This window comes from Galeopterus variegatus, unplaced genomic scaffold, assembly GCF_000696425.1.
Source record: "Galeopterus variegatus unplaced genomic scaffold, G_variegatus-3.0.2 Scaffold536, whole genome shotgun sequence".
Classification (NCBI taxonomy): Eukaryota; Metazoa; Chordata; class Mammalia; order Dermoptera; family Cynocephalidae; genus Galeopterus; species Galeopterus variegatus.
The window spans coordinates 253,264-273,118 of NW_007726647.1; the positions used below are offsets into that span (position 1 = coordinate 253,264).

The 19,855-nt window shown below is 47.7% G+C and overlaps 1 protein-coding gene across 1 annotated transcript in view; it reads right to left on the reverse strand.

The window, feature by feature from the left end:
• CCDC13 (coiled-coil domain containing 13) overlaps positions 1-19,855 on the reverse strand; it is a 74,385-nt gene that overhangs the window by 17,310 nt on the left and 37,220 nt on the right. The window contains exons 9-14 of the mRNA XM_008569841.1: positions 18,794-18,864; positions 18,542-18,647; positions 16,959-17,165; positions 14,634-14,773; positions 14,013-14,096; positions 11,543-11,665 (exon numbers count right to left, since the gene is read on the reverse strand). Coding sequence (XP_008568063.1) covers positions 11,543-11,665; positions 14,013-14,096; positions 14,634-14,773; positions 16,959-17,165; positions 18,542-18,647; positions 18,794-18,864 — 731 coding nt within the window. The remainder of the gene's footprint in view (positions 1-11,542; positions 11,666-14,012; positions 14,097-14,633; positions 14,774-16,958; positions 17,166-18,541; positions 18,648-18,793; positions 18,865-19,855) is intronic.

Sequence of the window (19,855 nt, forward strand, 5' to 3'; positions counted from 1 at the left end):
ACGGGGGCGACACTGAGGGTTGCGATCCGTTGCCGGACACGGAAAAAAGACAAAAAAATAAAAAATAAAAAATAAACTCAAAATGATTAGAGACTTAAATGTAAGACCTGAAACTATAAAACTTCTAGAAGAAAACACAGGGAAAACACTTCAGGACACAGGTTTGGGCAAAGAGTTTAGGGAACAAAAGCAAAAATTTAAAAATGGGATTATATCAAACTAAGAAACCTCTACACAGCAAAGGAAACTATCAACAGAGCAAAGATACAACCTGTAGAATGGGAGAAAATATTGGCAAACTATGTATCTTACAAGGTATTAATATCCAGAATATACAAAGAAGTCAAACAACTCAATAGTGAAAAAACAAATAATCCAATTTAAAAATGGGCAAAGGAAATAAATAGATATTTTTTTGAAAGAATACATATAAATGGCAATAGGTACATGAAAAAATGCTCAGCATCACTAATCATCAGAGAACTGCAAATCAAAACCATAATGAGATATCATCTCACCCTAGCTAGAATGGCTATTATCAAAAAGACAGAAAATAACAAATGCTGGCAAGGATGCAGAAAAAGGGGAACTCTTACACATTGTTGGCGGGAATGTAAATTAGTACAGCCATTAGGGAAAACTTCATGGAAATTTCTCAAACAACTACAAGTAGTTCTACAGATAGAACTGCCATAAGATCCAGCAATCCCACTAGTAGGTGTATATCCAAAGGAATGGAAATCAACAGGTCAAAGGAATACCTGCACTTCCATGCTTATCGCAGCTCTATTCACAAGAGCCAAGAGTTGGAACCAATCTAAAAGTCCTTCAATAGATGATTGGATAAAGAAAATGTGGTGTATATATAGACAATGAAATACTACTCGGCCATTAAAAAGTATGAAATTCTGCCATTTGCAGCAACATGGACGAGCTTGGAGAAATTCGTGTTAAGTGAAATAAGCCAGGCGCAGTGAAAGAAATAACATACATTCTTGCTCACAGGTGGAAGCCAAAAAAGTTGGTCTCATAGAGGTAGTGAGTAGAATAGTGGTTACTAGAGACTGGTGTGGGGGAGGGGAGGGATGGGGAGAGGGTGGTCATGGTGACAAAATAGTAGAGAGACAGGAAGAATGGGATCTTGTTCTACAGTAACATAGGGAGACAGTTGACAGCAAAGTACGGTGTATCTTTGAATAGCTAGTCGAGATGATGTTGAATGTCCCTATAACAAAGTGATGACAAGGGCTGGCCAGTTAGCTCAGCTGGTTAGAGTGCGGCCTAATAACAGAAAGTGGTGACAAATGTCTGAAGTGATGGATATACTAAGCACCCTGATATGGTCACTGCACACAGTATGAATGTACCCAAATATCATATTGTACTCCATAAGTATATGTAATTATCATGGGTCAGATAAGAAAAATAAATTAAAGATATAGGGGAAAAAGAAATAGAGAGTAGAATAGTGGTTATCAGAGGTAGGGAAAGCAGGGGGCGGGCGGTGGGGACAGTTTGGTAGACGGCTGCAAAGTTACAAAGTTACAATTAGTTCTAGGGTGACAATAAATAATAATATTGTATTGTATATTTCAAAATAGCCAGAGAAGAGGATCTTGAATGTTATAATCACAAAGAAATGATAAATGTTTAAGTGATAGATATGCTGACTATTCTGATTAGATCATTATACTTTACATACATGTATCGAAACAACAAACTGTACCTCACAAACATGTATGATAAAAAAAGTAAATAAAAAAACACATTTAAAAAAATCAAAAATGAAAGAAACCAGACAGCTTCCCATAAGTTTATTAAAAAATTTGATTTCACAGTTAATGATAATGTAAATGTATTAGTTTTCTATCACTGCGTAAAAAGTTACCAGTGTCTTAAAACAATATAAAATTTCCAGAAAATATAAAGAACTCCTATAACTCAACAACACAAGGAAAAACAACTCAATTTAAAAGTAGGCAAAAGGGGCCGGCCCCCTGGCGCACTCGGGAGAGTGCTGCGCTGGGAGTGCAGCAACGTTCCCGCCACAGGTTCAGATCCTATATAGGGATGGCCAGTGTGCTCACTGGCTGAGCGCGGTGTGGGTGACACCAAGCCAAAGGTTGCAATTCCCTTACCAGTCACGAAAAAGACAAAAAAAAAAAAAATGTTGGCAAAAGACTTGTACTTCTCCAAAGAAGATACATAAATGGCCAATAAGGGGAATGCAAATCCAAACCACAATGAGGTATCACTTCAAAACTAGAAGGATGGCAATAACTGAAAAAATGGAAAATAAGTGTTGGTGAGGATGTGGAGAAGTTGGAACCCTATCCATTGCTCATGGGATTATAAAATGGTGTAGCCATTGTGGAAAAGTTTGGTGGCTCCTCACAAAGCTAATCATAGAATTACTGTATGATCCAGCAATTCCACTCCTAGGTATACACCCTCAAAAATTGAAAACAGGGACTCAAGACACTTGTACAACACTGTTCACTGCAACATTATTCACAATAGGCTAAATGTAGAAACAACGCAAATGTCCACCAACAGATGAACGGCTAATCAAAATGTGGTATATACATACCAGGGTACTTCAAAAAGTTCATGGGAAGATTTGCATCATCTTTCAATTCTGTTTTTCCACAAACTTTTTGAAGTACCCTCATACAATGGAATATTATTTGACAAGTTCTGGTACATGCTTCCACATAGATGAACCTTGAAAACATTAAGCTCAGTATAGTAAGCCAGACACAAAAGGATAAATATTGTATGACTCCACTCATATAAAATAGGCAAATTCATAGAAACAGACAGTAGAATAGAGGTTCCCAGAGGATGGGCGTTGGGGATGGGATAGGGGAAGTTATTGCTTAATGGTTACAGAGTTTCTGTTTGGTGTTATGAAGAAGTTTAGAAATAGATAGTGATGACGGTTATACAAAATTGTGAATGTAATTAATACCATTGAATTGTGTACTTTTAATGGTTAAAATGACAAACTTTTGGTATATACATTTTACCACAATTAAAACATACATACCCCACAAATTTATTATCTCACAGTTTCTGTAGGTCAGAAGTCCAGGCTTGGCTTAGCTGGATTCTCTGCTCAGGTTCTCACATGGCTGAAATCAAGGTGTCAGAAAGGGACTTCTGTCTGAGGCTTGGAATCCTCTTCCAAGCTTGTTCAGGTTATTAGCAGAATTTAGTTCCCTGTGGTTGTAGGACTGTGATCCCCATTTTCTTGCTGGCTAATGGGGGGTGGTTATCAGCTCCTAGAGCTCACCAACTGTTCCCTGCCATGTCATCCTCTCTACAGCATGGCAGTTTGCAGGAGAATGCCTCTGCTACTTCCACTTTCTGGCTTCCTCTGTCTCTGACCTCTAGACTCTGACTTAAAGGACTCATGTGATTAGGTCTGGTCCATCCAGAGAGTTTCCCTTTTGATTAACTCGAAGCCACCCCAATTAGTAACCTTAACTATATCTGTAAAGTCTTCTTTGCCACATAGGCTAACATAATCGTGACAACGATATCCCACCATATGCACAAGTTCTGCCCACACTCAAGGAGAGGGAAGTAAATAAGGGATGCATACCAGGGGGCAGGAATTTTGGGGGCCACATTAGAATTCTGCATACCACAGTAAAAAGAGAGGAAGATAAGAACAGCAATGAGATATTAGTGCTCCTTTTTTAGTTTGGCAAAAATATTAAAGACTGATAAAACTTAGTATCGGTGAGGGTATGGGGAAAGGATCAATAGTTCACATTATTGGAAGGAATGTAAATTGATTTTGAAAGAGCAATTTGCTATTATTTGTGAACGTTTTAAATGTGTACATTCTTTGATTCAGCCATTCCACTTTTAGGAATTTGTGATACAGATATACTCCCACAAAAATGTAAAGATGTTTTTAGTGCAAGTCCATTTTTTTATAATATGTGTAGAATGTGTGTGTATATATATACCCCCCACACACACACACATTACATATATATAAATAATTGGATGTGGAAAGAAAAAATTTTGAAAGTTTTAAAGGTTTATGAGGAATTGGGGGCTGGAAAAGGAGGATTTTTGCTATTAGTAAGCACACATTTATAATAGGAAAACTATTAAAACTTCCAATAGCATAATGCAGGGCTTTCAATGCCAATATGAGGGCAGAAGACACAAACTTGGGCTTCTGTAAGGCAGCAAGCTGCAAGTGAGTTCTCTGCATTCTGGAAGTCTCGAAAGAGTGCTTTGTTTGTAATAAGAGATCTAAGACAATATTCACCTACAAGTCCAGGGAAATGGTAAGGAAGCTTGTCGTCTACCAAGGTCTTAAACTGGGGGAGGGGAGGAGAGCACCAGTCATAAGATATTGAAACACGAGGGCATCACTCATGTGTTCAGGAAATCTTAAACCAATAAATTAGCATAAAGTACTGATCAGAAACCACTAAAACCCCAAAAGCTCCCCAGAAGCAAATGCAGAGCCACTCCATAGGAACACTTTCGTAACCTAAGAACTACCACAAGAAAAAAAGCCCCACTGAAGATAAGTTCACAAAGACACAAACTACACGGGGAAATAATTCTCCACGAGGGGACAGTCAACAGACACTACTCAGGATCCTAAGTAATGAAGATGATAGAACAACTTTAAAGGGACTGAGCAAGTTTAAATAAAATAGATGTATCTTCAGTCAACCGATCTTCAGTAAAGGCTCCAAGAACATACAGTGGGGAAAGGACAGCCCCTTCCATAAATGGTGTGGGAAAACTGGATATCCATATGCAGAAGAAAGAGACTAGTCCTCTAACTCTCACCACATACCAAAATCAACTCAAAATGGATTAAAGACTTAAATGTAAGAACTGCAACTATAAAACTGCTAGAAGATAACAGAGGGGAAACACTCTAAGACATTGGTCTGGGCAAAAATTTTATGGAGAAGACTTCTAAAGCACAGGCAACAAAAGCAATGATTAAAAAATGGGATTATATCAAACTAAAAAGTTTCTGCACAGCAAAAGAAACACTCAACAGAGCAAAGAGACTAGCAGATGGGAGTAAATATTTGCAAACTATTCATCCAACAAGGTACTGCAGCACTATTCACAATAGTCAAGATATGGAACCAACCTTGGTGTCCATCAACAGATGAATGGATAAAGAAAACGTGGTATACACACACAATGGAATACTACTCAGCCATGAAAAAGAATGAAATCCTGTCATTTGCAGCAACATGGATGAGCCTGGAAGGCATTATGTTAAGTGAAATACTTAAGCCGAGAAAGATAAATACCACATGTTCTCACTCATTTGTGGGAACTAAAAAACATATAAATAAATTGAACTTTTAGAATTAGAGAGTAGAATTGTGGTTACTAAAGGCTGGGAAGGGGTGGGGGAGGGGGAATAGTGAGAGGTTGGTTCATGGACACAAAATTACAGCTAGATAGGAAAAAAAGTTCTAGTGGTGTATAGTATTGCTAGGCATCCATAATTGACAATAATTTATTGTATGTTCTTAAATGACTAGTAGAGAGAAGTTTAAAGGTTCTCATAACAAGGAAATGATAAATTTTTGTGATGATGAATTTGCTAACTATCCTGATTTGATCATTACACATTACATACATGTACTGAAATATAACTCTGGTCCCATAAATATGTACAGTCAATACATTTCAATTAAAAAATAAATAGGGAGTCATGATCAAGATCGCAGAATAGATGGTCCCCAGCATCACCCTCTCCCACAATCAACCTATTTACAACTATTAAAAAGCAACAACTGCCAACCTGGGGCCGCTGGAGCTCAGGGGAAGAGGAAGAGAGACCTATGGAGTGCATGAAGGCAGGAGAAGCCACGATGAGAGAAAGGACTGATCCAACCATTTCAAGCCCTGACCACTTGAAGGCTGGCCCTGGTGAACACGCAGAGCACTGCTGTGCCCTTTGTATGAAGTTGCTTGGAGGCGCCAGGAGAGAAGAGGGCCTTGGTGGCTCCCAGGCCAGCAGGACCACTAACAGGGTTCCCGTGGACCCACATAGAAGTGAGGGGCCACAGACAACTGAAAAAAGGAGTCACTCAGAGGCTGGTGAGTCATCACAAGTGACCACCGGCACATGGCACACCCTGTGGGAAGTGTTCAGAGTGCAGGGGGTGGGGGAGACTGGCCCACCAGGGAACACTGGGGCACAGCAAGGACAGCTGATCTGCCCTCCAATCAGCACAGGATCACTCAGTGGAGACTGGTCAGGAATAAAGAACTGCAGGGGGTGCAGTTTGCTGAAAAGACTCAGGCCCAGACCAGAGTTTCCATACAGCCCAGGTGTCCTGGACCTCAGAAGACCTGGAAGTGCTTACAAGGTCAACAATTAAAACCTGAGCTGCACAAAAAGCCTTCCCCAGAGAATCAGCAGCAAAGCTGCAATTTAGCTCAACCACAGCGTTCAAGTGCTGATCCCCACAGGAAGTTCCCCCATTTTAGAAGTAACTAAAGGATAGCAGATAAGTTCCAGTGCAGAGTTTAAGTGGTGGGAATAGCAAATAATCCAACAAAGAACTAAAAGAAAAAACAAAAAACCCACAGATCAGAGACAAAGTTCTGATATTAACCAATAAAGGTTTAATACCACCAAAGAACACCTGTAAAACCTAGAAGGACTGGAAGTCCCCCAGGCTTCCAAGCTGGGGTGGGGAGAGGGCCAAGGGCCTCAACCATGACCCACCGATGTCTGCATCCAGCCCAGCGATGACCACTGAGCTGCTGCTGAAAGTGCCCTGGGCTCCTAAGCCAGGGTCGTGAGAGGCCGAGAGCCTCAGACACACACCTCCAACATCCACACTGAACCCAGTGACGACCACCAGGCCACCACAGCAGCGCCTGGAGCTCCCAAGCTGGGGTGAAGGGTGGGGGCTGCGGGCTGCAGCCATGCACCCTGATGTCCACATCCAGCCCAGTCACAACCACTGAGCTGCCACTGGAAGCGCCCTGGGCTCTTGGACCAGTGCAGTGCAGGGCCAAGGGCCTCAGCCACGCCCCCCAATGTCCATATCCAGCCAAGTGATGACCACAAAACCATCACCAGAAGTGCCCCAGTTTCCTGACCAGGGGTGGAGGGGGTCCCCCCACAGGACCTAAGTCATGCCCCCTGATGTTCACACCCAGCCCAGTGATGACCACCGAGCTGCCGCAGCAAGGGCCCTGGGCTTCTGGGGTTGGGGGGCGACGAGGGCCTCATCCACACCTTCCCCCTGAGTCCTTCTCCAGCCCAGCCATTACTGAGCCTCTGGGTTTCCCCTGCTAGAATTAGGGGTGTGCCCCAGGCCTTGACCACGTCCTAGCTCCTTCCTCCTCTTCCCACCTTATCTCCTGGGGTTGGGGGGCGACGAGGGCCTCATCCACACCTTCCCCCTGAGTCCTTCTCCAGCCCAGCCATTACTGAGCCCCTGGGTTTCCCCTGCTAGAATGAGGGGTGTGCCCCAGGCCTTGACCACGTCCTAGCTCCTTCCTCCTCTTCCCACCTTATCTCCCTCCCCTTTCCCCTCTCCCCTTCCCCCCAACTGCTCTACAACATCTTAGAATGAAAATAAATAAATAAATAAATAAATTTTTAAAAATGGGAAAAAAAATTCCTAAAAAAGAGGAGAAACAAGAAATCTTAATGAAAGAATAAATGCTACAAGAAAGAAAACGCGTTTTACACACACACACAAATACAGTTATTAAAATAAGAGGCTACTTCAAAAAGTTCATGCAAAAATAGAATGGAAAGATAATACAAATCTTCCCATGAACTTTTTGAAATACTCTCATAGGTTTTATGGTAGATGAAGAGCAACTAAAGAGATTTAGTGAGCTGCCAGTTAGATTTGAAAAAATCACCCAGAATTCAGCTCAAAATATTAAGAAGGGTGGCAGAAAGAATAAGAAAATCTAACTATGGGCTGACTAGGAATTTTAGATGAGAAGAGCAGGGAGAACGGGGAGACACAACACATGGAGAGCAGTCCTTGGCAATATACGGAGTGAAGTCCTTGGATTGAAAAAGGACGCCAGGTCCCGAGCAGAAAAACTTATATGTATATATATCCCTACACACATCACAGTGAATATCAAAATATCAAAGACAAAGAAAATATCTGAAAAAGCATCCATAGAGAAAGGACAAATCTACAAAGGAACAGCAATCAACCTGATAGCAGATTTCTTTTCAGCAGCAGTGGATGATGCTAAAAGAACATGGAATAAGAGCCTCAAAGTGTTAAGAAAAAAATACCCATCTATTTAGAATTCTCTGTCCAAATATCTCTTAAATTCTCATTCAAGAGAAAGGAATAATAAAGACATTTTAAAATAAATATACACTCAAGAGAGTTTACCATTTACATGGCTCCACTGAACTAAAGGATGCACCTCAGTGAGACGGAAACTGAACCCAGAAAGAAGATTCAGATGCGAGAGGCAACGGTGAGTGAGGCCATTTTTAAACACGTTGGCAAAAGAAGTGAATATTCAGTATTCAACATTCAAGATTAATTTGGAGAGTTTAATTTCAGGGATTTAAAAAAGAATGTGGAAAAGAAATTTTGGAAAAGAGTAACATGAAAGACACAAGTGAAGAAATCAGAATTAAAACATTCTAAATTTACTCTGATGCTCAAAGTGATAGTAAAAACACCCATTGACTTGAGATTTGCTAGGCTGAGCTTCACGTTACAAGTTAAGGGTAACCACTAAAAGAACAGAGACAGAACATACATGAACTTCCAAACTTGCGCAGAAGGGAAATAAAACTTGATCAATCCAATACTTGTATAAGGAAGAAGAAAGGAGAAAAGGGAGCAAAGAAAAATCACCTAAAATAGGAAGAAGTAATTAAGGTGATCAAATATTTTACAAATGAAAATGGGTTAAACTCTACTGTTAAACACAGAAATTCCTAGATTGAATTTAAAAGCAAAGCCAACTACATGCTTTTTTAAAAAGAGACATATTTAGTGACTTTTGCCATGCCAGATTTACCAGACTAACCCCTCCTATTGTAAACAACTAGAAAAACAGATAAAATATAAGAAATAACTTGTTTTCAGAAAATGAACAACAGGACCACAGGCGCTGGACACAAGACTTGAGAGAAGGGAACAGAATGACATGAGTTCTACCGTGGCCCTGGCCTTCTGCCTGAGGCCCTCTCTGACTATAGGGTAGGGGGTGAGGGGACCCCAGCAGAGCACAGCGCTCTTGGTGGGATAAGAACTCAAGACTGGGGAACTGGGTAGGTAGGGGCCGAGGCAGCAGAATTCGTAGGGCAGAGTGCGGGAGATAGGGAAGCTACACAGAGAAGGACCTCCCCCGTGGAAGGCTGGGATAGACGCGCAGGGAAAGGAAGGAATAGATATTAAGGATCTCTGAGAAGGGAAGATTCTGTACTTTGGGATGAAAAATCCAAATAGGTTTGGGGGAATCTAAGTGCAGAGTGTGCCTAGGCCCCCATTTCTTGTTAAAGCCCAGGGAGGGATATAGCGATACTCCACGGCAAGGCAATATGTCTTGGCTGATGGGCCTGGGATAGCCTCACAGAGCTCCCAGACACCCCAAAATAACACAGAGCAGCAAAATGAACCCAAGGACTCCAAAAGAGCAAGGGTATCAGCAGACAGAGAGTTTTATTTGTGTGACTCTGAGAGTGAGCCCCTCCTTAAATTTTGAGCCTAGGTGCCTTGCTTGCCTCGCCCTAGTCCCAGCCCTGCTGGTGTGGCCATGGAGGATGAGATCCCACATGGACAGAGAGGCCACATGAAGCAGAACTGAGGCACCCTGCTGAGCCTCAGTCCAGCTGGATGAAGCCATATGACTGGCACCAGTCAACCCAGAGAATCATGAGAAAGAACAAAGCATTGTGTTTGAAGCCACTAAGTTTGGGATGGTTTGTTACACAGCAATAGATGACGGAGTCACCTTGGATTACAACCCCCCCCCCCCCACTCAGGTGTAACTCAATGGAAATGGGAGAGAAAGCCTGAATTGAGTATACTTCTACCCTTTGATGGACTAGAGACTTGTACTATCCATTACACTTCAACTATACAAAAAGAATTAACGTTCTTTGTTGCATATACCTAAGTGTGTCTGAAACTCATATCCTCTCTATGTACTATACGAAAAGAAAAAATATTAAAGCTGACCACTTCTCCCTGCTTAGTTAGTGGGCGTCCCTTGTTTCTGCCTCCCAGGACCCCTAACTCCTTCTCTGGTAATGGCACCCCATTTTTCCCATTGACAAACTACCCCTCCTGCATTCCGTGAACACCTGGAGGTGCTTGTGGTCAGAGTGCCCTCACGTGTGGGGTGGACATGGAGCAGCACTGGCCAGTTAGCCCTTCTCTCCCAGAAACCTTTGGCATAAGAACTGAAAGCCACTGGGCCTGTGTCATTCCAGTGGCCCAGGAGAGACTGCCCAAGGTTCCTGCCACCAAGACCCCTGCACTTTCTTGGACTCCTCTCTTGCTCTGTGCCTCAGAGTCCGCCAGTACCTTCTAAAAATGGGACTTCCACTTAGTTTAGCCAGAAATGGTTTCTACTGTCTATCATCAATGAGCCCTGACTGATACATGATATGGCCTGTCAGGGCAGCAACTCAGTGGTGTCCTTTATATTTTTCAGTGTGGAGGTCACATGGGTGGGCCATGTGTTGGCCTGGGCACCTGTAATTTTTGCCAAAAAGGTCACTTGAGTGGGGAGCACTGATTTATCTGAATGGAAGTCTGTCAACAACCCTTTGGAGAAAACCGTACCTCCTGGTCCACTGCCTCGGGCCACATGCTTCCCTCCCTGCCTCCCCCGAGATGTCTCAGCTCCCCATCTATCAGCAGCTCTCTTGTTCTTTGTAATTCCAGACATCAGTCTAGCCTGTGTCTTCTTCCCACCAAACTCTCCAGTAGCAGTGCCAGGTTCATCATAGATTTTATGTTATTTTTATTTATTTGGCGGCTGGCCAGTACAGGGATCTGAACACGTGACCCTGGTGTTAACAGCACCATGCTCTCCCAATCATGATAGATTTTAATTATTTGTGGATTGATTTGACTGACTTGACTACTCCAGAGCATTTCTCCCCTGAGACTCCTACCTTGTGTCCACATGCTATGCGACAGTCCCACTGGGTGGGTGCATGTAGGACAGGGGTGTTTCTAAGAGCAAACCACAGTGTAATGACAAGGCCCCAAGGTCGTGGGGCACTTGGGTGGCTACATGAGTTGTGGCTATCCACATGCTATGCGACAGTCCCACTGGGTGGGTGCATGTAGGACAGGGGTGTTTCTAAGAGCAAATCACAGTGTAATGACAAGGCCCCAAGGTCGTGGGGCACTTGGGTGGCTACATGAGTTGTGGCTGGGAATGCTCTGGGCCAATACTGTGGGAGCCAAGCTCTCAGGTGAGGTGAACCCAGTCACAGATGAGGCCTGGCCCTAGTCCCCACACCATGCAGGTCCATGAGAAAGCACCCCGGGGCACCACATGTTACCGTTTCTGCAGGACAGTGACAAACTCAGTGAGCCGGTCACGCTCCACCTCGGTGGCTTGCCAGAGGGCCTTCATCTCTGTCACTTGTGCCTGCCAGCCTTTTTGCTCTGGAGAGTCTGAAAACCTGGGATCAGAGTAGAGGGCAGAGGGCAGGAGTTATCTGAGGCCTGAGGATACACACTTATCCCTGTGATGGTGGAAGGGACTGGAAGGACATTCAGGGGTTCTCAGAAACAGCCAGAGAGAAGGAAGCAAACCCAGCCCCTCCTGGACCTCCTCCCCTGGCTTCTTCTTGGCCCACCATTCCTGGTCCTGCTGACATCCCTAGGCCTCACCTAGCTGGCTCCAAAGCTAGACCCTACCAGAGCTAGAGTTGCATTGGTACCTCTGTCCATCCAATCACTGTGGGGGCCTGGAATTAGTCTGGCTGCTATGGAAGCTGGTTCTTGGGGGCCTGGGGTACCATGGGTACCTCTGTGCCTCTGGGGCCTGGCTGCCCTGCCAAATGTCAGGTATGCCCAGTCTCTGTGTCCCCACCAACCTGCCCCAGCCCCCCTGCATCTCCTGGCTTGGCCCCAAGCCTAGACGCTTGGCTTTCCTGGAGCCTGGATACTTAGCTTTGTGACTTGATCAGTTTTCTCCAGCCCTGACCCAACCCATTACTGCTTTCCTCTTTACCAATGGGCCTGCCTTACCAGCCCTTTGCCTGCTGGCTGGGGCAGGATGGAGATGAGCTAGAGTCCACGTGTGAGTACCAGGATGCTCTTTGCTGTGCCCTCACCTTTCCCAGTGAGACCCTGGGTGACCCAGGGCTTGCTCTTCCAGCAATGCAGGGCATAGGGAGGGCTACAGAGGTGGGCAGTGTATTGAGGTCTGGGCTGGGATATGGGAGTCTTAAGGCTGGCCCACTCTGTGGTCCTAGGCAGGTCTCTTTCCCGCTTTTGGCCCCAGTTCTCCCTCTGAACATTGAGGGGTTGGTTGAAAACCGCAGACCCCTCCATATTTTGACTCCTAAATATGCTCTAAGACCTTGATTCTCAGAGTGGTTTCTGATTTAGTTGCTTTGGCATCATCTAGAAGCTTGCTAAAAATACAGAACCCCAGTTCCTATCCCAGACCTGCTGAATCAGAATCTGCATTTAACCTGGCAGATCCCCAGGAGATCTGTGCGTGCACTGCAGTTGGGAAAGCCCTACTCTAGTCACCTCCATGATTCTCCTCTGTGGGCAGAGGAGGAGCAGGAGGAAGGGGTTGATTTCCTCACCCTGCCCCACTCCCAGGCACCCTATCAGAGTCACCTGATGGCACAGGTTCAAACCATGTCAGCCCTAACAGACGTACTCTCTGGGATCACTCCTGTCCCATGAACTCCTGTCCTATCACCTACAGGAGGGGACTGTAAGCTCCAAGAAGGCAGGGCCCACATGTGGTTGGGTTCAGTAAATATTTGTGTGCCATGGAGGAAACAAGTTTGAGAACCAGCAGTCTGGGCAGCCATGGAGCACATTAGCTCCTGTCCTGGTGGAGTGCAGAGGTCACAGCCATGTCAGCCTGCAAGGCACTTTGAGGGGTCATCTTGTCCTTCTTCCTGCTCCCACTACCGTGGCTAACATCTCAGAGAGAAAGAATTTGCCCATTCTGTGCTGTGACAAGGCTCCCCACCCTCGGGACTGTGCATGTGCCCTGTGGCTCAGTGTCAGACCACTCTTCCCCAAGGGCCTTTGTGACCCCAGCCCAATGGGTGGTCAGTTGCAGGACTGGCCTTGGCCCATGGACCTTGTGCTGCCAAATGACAGGCCAGAACTTTCTTGGGTACTTCTTGGGAGATAGCACCCCAGAGAAAGGACCAACTTGCCTGGAGCCATACAGTGAGTCAGAGGCGGGCATGGGGCCACTCTGAGGCCTCCCCTGGAACTGAACTGACTGGCCTAAGGGGTTGGGGTGGGGGTTGCTGACAGCAGGAGCATGGCTCCAATGGACAGTGGGCAGGGCTCTGGACAGGACTTAGAGGCAGGACAAAGTCATCCTTTGTCTATCAGCTGGCAATGGGAACAAAGGGCCCATTTAAGCCCTAAGGTTTGGTTCTATCAACAAAAACAGGGCCAGAGAGCTGAGGGGATATCAGTGGCTTAAAGTGGGAAACCATATGATATGAAATTCTCTCCCTAGAGACTGTCAATGAACAAGAAAAGGCAAGGGAAGGTGCTAGAAGCCAGGCCCAGGAGGATTCTTCATGTTAGCTCTCTGGTTACTGGGAGTCAGAGGCCAAGATTCTGCTTCTGAAGCTGCTTAAGCTATCACCTTGGACAAGATACCAGACTTCTCTGATCCTCCATGTCTTTACATAACCTCGGAAGAGTCCCTGGACTTTGCCTGGCCTCAGTCTCCCCTCCTTTTAATGGAATGGGAATACTGGCTGAGCAATCAAGAATGGAAAGGACCATGAGGGTCCAGATGTCCTGGGTTCATACCTGGGTGAGGTCCCATGGGGACTGGTCAGGGACGGTCTTGTGAGAGCAGATTCTACCAGTGTGTGGCCCAGGCTGGTCACGGACCTGTGCAAAGGCAAAAAGGGTCCATCACCATGGGAAGGCAGACTGGGGCTTGCTGGGCCTCTCCTCTTCATGAGAGGTAGAACAGGGGCCAGCAGGGATCCAGGGAGCCCAAGGAGGCAGCCAGTGTTGGCCTTTGCAGCATCCCTGGCTGGTCAGCCCTGTGGATTTGCTGCCCTTCTTTCCAGAACTCTTGCTTGCTCAAAATGAGACAGAATCAGGATATACTGGAGCCTTGAACAATCCAGCACAGGTCTGTTTGAAGGTCCTAGGAGCAGATGCATTTCAAGGACAGCTCAGAGATGCTATTGCAGAGAGCTGCAACCAGCAAGGTCTTGAAGTCATAAAATCTGGGCCTACTTGGCTCATTCCTGCAGATGCAGAGCTAATGTAATAGGAGAGACCAACGTGCTGAGGAACAACAGCACAGTCATCCTAAAATTGCACCCGTAGCTTCCCATCAGAGGCAGCAGGAAACAACCTTTCTTCTGAATAATTAATATTCACTTTCCAACCCCTCCATCCTGTATTTTTTCTTACCGAGAAGATCCAAGCCTGCCAACATGATCTCCTGCTGAGGCTGGGGACTTGGTCAGGCCCGGGTCCTCCAGGAACTTGGTATAGGTGGGATTGACCTCAGGCCCACTGGACCCCTCACTCACTCCTTTATTCCGAAGATACTGTAGGGAACAGATGTGGGTTAGATTCTCAGAGCTTTGGCTCAGAGGCCTGGAGAAGGCAGGAGGGGGTCTTGGCTTGATTTCAGGGCTTTCAGGAGATATGAAAGAGGCTTCTTTTCAGGAGTGAAAAGTGAGGCCTGTTTGTTGAAGGCACTACTTGCATGATAATGACCTCTAATAATGCCTGTCTTCAGAAAGGGAGCTACATGGTGTGAGGACTGTGACTGGGCCAGGAAGCTGTTCTACATTCAGGTCCCAAAGGGAGGTGCATGGCCTTGTACGTGGGGTAGGTCAGAGACTGATGTCTCCAAGTGAGCCCACTTCTCCGGGAAGCCCCGCCCACATGTGGATGAATGCCAGGTATGACTTGAGGTCAGCCGCCTCCATCAGCTGGAGCACCTAGACTTCCAGACACTGAGCTAGAGGGGTGGGTGGGCAGGGCCTCAGCAAGGGCAGGCAGCCTCAGCTGGAGGCTGGGCTCCCCAGGCCCCCTCCCCTCTCCTCATGCCTTCCTATTCTACATACCTGGTGGAGCTGAGCTGGAGAAGGAACATTAGAGGACCCCCAGCAGGAGGTCAGGCCACCATCAAGGAGTAGACAGTTGGGGTGAGTCCCTAACAACCTGGCAAATCCCCCAGCCCCACCATTCTGAGAAAACTCACAACGTGTATTAACTTGTCTGGTGGGTAATGCTTGGCCCCCCACCAGCTGGTGACTTCTGTGCACCTGGAGCAAGGACAGTGGTGAGGTGAAGATGCTGGAATGCTCCTGTGTGCCCCTTCAGACTCCCCTCCCCAGTGAGCCCATGATACAAAGCAGGGTGAGGATTGCAAGGTGACATTCCCTGTACTGCCACACACTCTGTTCCCTGGCCTCCCTCATGCCTCAGGCTCTCCCTCAGCCTCAAGGGCTTTAGCATTCTTACCCCAGTTGGTCCTGTGGCCCCAGGCTGCCCTGGCTCCTGGGGATGAATGGCTGTAGGACAAACCAGGCTGGTCAGCCAACGCCAGCCTGAGGCTCAGGCTGGGAGCTCTTGGGCTCTCATGCCTCTGAACAGACAACAGATGTCTGGAAACCAAGTTCAGGGCTGCTCTGTGACACACCTTCGGCTGTACCAGTCAACCTCACAGTGGGCCAGAGGCTGTAAGGCTCTTCTGCCACTGGGAGACCCGTGTGCCTGTCAAGGAATCCTTTTCCCCAGAGGCCACCCACTTCCCTCTCTGGGCGCACCACCACTACCACCACAATAAGCAGCCACAGAGAGCCGAAGGTGCCTGACTCCCAGCAGCCCCAAGCTGTGCCCTCAAGGCACCTGCCAAGACAAATATCTTCAAGGGCTCACTCAGACAAGCATTTATTGAGCATCTACTGTGTGCTTGGTCCAGTGCCAGGTACTGAGGCATCATGGTTTGTGCCCTCTCAAGGGGGGGTTCCGGGGAGAAAACAGGAAAATGACCATGCGGTGTGACAAAAGTTTGGATTGGGGATGCACAGGGAGTTAGGAGCATGCCCAGGAGGGGTGCATGACACAGAGTGGGGGCCCTGGGGCTTCCCAGAGGAGCTCATGACTAGGTAAGACCTAAAGCCTGAGGGGCAGCTGGCCAGACAGAGACAGCGGGAGGAGTGTGCTTCAGGCATGTGCATAGCCCTGGGGTGAGGAGAAAGCAGGTCCATGGGAGAAGCTAAATGGCTTCCATGCATACAGAGTGCAGGAGAAGGCGGAGGGGTGAAGAAAAGACTCAGGAAGGGTGGCAGCGAGAGTTAGTCACTTGGTGTCTTGGAAGCTGGATGAAGAAGTGTGGCTTTCCTTCTGCCATCCTGCTGCCTAGAGTGTGAATGCAATGACTGGAGCTGCAGCCACCATCTTGGGTCATGAGGATGAGGGCCACAGCTGGGGATGGGAGAGAGTGAGCTGGAAGGAGCCCGGGGAAGGCCAAGGTGAGGCCAAGGGTGCTGGGAGCCGTGGACAGATTTTAAGCAGAGCAAGGACACAATTAGATTTGTGTTTTTGAAAGGAAAGGTGTGTGCAGAACGGGTTGGGGAGCCAGATGGAAGCAGGTGGCTGAAGAGGAGCCAGGATGGATGTGGCATGGCTGAGCTAAGGCAGGTGGAAAGAAGCAGAAGGAGCTGAGAGTTCCATGGAAGCCGGGTGGACTTGCCAGGGCTGTGCCAGCACCCTACTTACCTGCACACTGAGTTGCCCGATCTCTGCCTCCAGCTGTTGCACCTTGGCCTCCCGCTCAGCCACCATGGCTCGCAGCTGGGTGATGAGGCTGCTGCTGCGCTGAGCCTCATTGTTGAGCTGCTGGTCCAGGTGGTGCTGGGACACTCGCGTCTTTTCCTCCTGCAGACTCAGGCTGCCCAGAATCTCCTGTAGCTGCTTCAGCTGGTCCTGGGGATCCAAGCAGGAGGGCAGGCAGGGGTCAGTCACAACCCCTGGGCATGGAAGGACAGAGCAGACCACCTCCTCTATCTGAAGCAACCCACCCATTCCTCGTTCCCACAGGAACCTAGTAACACCTTCACTGCCTGCCCTCAATCAGGGAGGTGGGGACTACACCCTCCTCCTGTCCTCAACTTCCGTCTCCCGGAAGGAAGAAGGCTGAGAAGGACATCCAAGGAGGTCTCAGGGACAAAAGAAAGCAGCTCAGATGGTGGCTCCTGAACCAGTGGGGGAGATATTTGGGTAAAAGGAAAGCCTGATCTCACTCTGCTGGGAGACTGCCCTTGGAGGTAGTACCTGAACCCCTTGCCAGGGCGTCTGTAGCACGTGTCTGAGGCCCTATCCCCTGGAAATACCCCCAAGGAGACTCCTGAAGCAGAGGCTTCCTGCCTGGGGGCCAATGGGGAAGACAACGTCAGTGATTTATTTAGAACAGGTGGGGCTGTTGTCCTCACCTTGCAGTGGAAGAAACTGAGACCCAGAGAGCCCACAGACACATTGCTCGTGAATAGCAGGGCTGCAGCTAGATTGCAGCTTTCATCATGCCACCTTCAGTGACAAAGGACGGTGGCATACGGGGACCTCAGAGGGCATCCAGCCCTGTACCTTATTTTAAAAACTAGCTTCTAAGGCTCAGAGAAGGGATGCAACTGGCCTAGGGTCACACAGTGAGGTATTAACAGAGGCAGGCCTAGATTTCAGGTCTTCCATACCTCACACACTGCCCCACTCTGTGAAATTATTATGGACTAAAGCAAGTGCCTGAGCCAGCCCCAGTTCCCTCAAATACCCCAGCCAAGCCAGGCATGATCACCCCTATGGCTGGTGGGCACAACTTGGAATTCAGACACCAAACTCTGGGGTGCCTCAGGTCCCAGAGAGACAAGCCAGGCTGTAGGACAGGAAAGCAGCATGGTCTTGCTAATCAAGGAAGGTTTTACGGTCAGATAAACCTGGTTTGAACTCAGTTGCATCATCTTGGATGAGTTATCTAACCAAGTTGAGTCTTAGTTGCCCCATCCGTGAAATGAGATTATAATCTATGATCCTGGGAGTTGTCTTGGGGACTACCACTAAAAAGTGCCCAGAAGGGCAGGGGTTCTGTGCCATCACACGGATGAGAATTTATGCTGGCCCCCTCAGTTGTCCCTGCCACTCCTTGCTGAAAAATAACCCAGGTGCAATCCTGTCTCCTTCCCCTTGTGTATGTCTTTCGCCTCTCTGAGCTACTGCTGTCCCTGGGGCAGGGCTTTGGTGCTGGGGCCCTTCCCCTGGGGAAGCAGGCCCTGGCTCTCAGCCTGCCTGGGTGGCTGGGCCAGCTGTACCTTGAGTGCGTCGATGAGCTCATCGTCATGCCTGCCCTTCTCCACCAGGGTCACCATCTGACTCCTGAGGGTCTTCACTTCGCTCGACAGCACCTTGTTCCGAGACCTCATGCCCTCGAACTTCTTTTTTAGCTCTTCCATCTCCCTTTGAGTGCGTCGATGAGCTCATCGTCATGCCTGCCCTTCTCCACCAGGGTCACCATCTGACTCCTGAGGGTCTTCACTTCGCTTGACAGCACCTTGTTCCGAGACCTCATGCCCTCGAACTTCTTTTTTAGCTCTTCCATCTCCCTCTGGAGGGCGTCCCGCTCACTGGCAAGTTTCTGTAATTAGAAAGTGAGGGCATGGGCAGCAGGGCTGAATAGCACCTTGGTCACCTCTGGTCCCTTGCTCTCACTCACTGGTGAGGCCCAGGGGTGGGGATAGGGGCTTGTTGAGGCCACAGAGCAAGTCAGTAGAGCCGGGGCCCTGACCCCCAGCCTGGGCCTCTCAGGGATGTCAGGTTGGCCTGCAGCCCCCACCTGTGCCCTTGCATGTGACAGACAGCACTAATGGATGACCGCACTCCTGTCCTCAGCCTGAGAACACCAGTTTCCAGGCGCATGAGAGGAAATCCACTGGCCAACTCCAGGCGTGTCCTCCAGAGAACAGGGCTGGCCCCAGCCCTCAACCCTTCCCCAAGCTGGGGAAAGAGAAAAGCCATACTTCAGTGGCACGCTAAGTCTAGGGTTCAAACTGAAGCACCACATCCCAAGCACGAAGAGCTACAAGGAGAAAGGAGCCACTCCATTCTCTCACTTCCTGCACGATCACTCAGCACAACACCCCAGATTTACCCATGTTGTCAGCTACAAACGTGCTGCACACGCCTTTGGAGTCTCTCATTCCTTCATTCTCAAATGTTTCCTGAGGGCCTACTATGTGCTTGACATTGTTATAGGTGCTGGGGATATAGCAGAGAACAAAAGGGTCCTTGGACCCAAGGAGCTGACATCCTAGCAGGGGAGACAGACAATGTTCCCTAGTGATAAATCGTAATTGAAAAGTAGGGGAAGGGGATGGATGGGGACACAGAGTAAGGCCAGGGAAGGCCTCTCTGAAAAGGTGACATCTGAGCAGAGAATGCAGATGAGGGGCAAAGCAAAGGCCCTGGGTAAAACATATGTGGCCGGAGTGCAGGGAGTGGGGGGCAGAGGACAGATTAGGTAAAGCCATAGAGCCAAAATTGAGACACTGAGGAGGGTTTTGGACAGTGGGTGACATAGTCTGTCTTGGTCCTGAGGGTCACTTATTGCTGGAAAAGTGTTTTCAGAT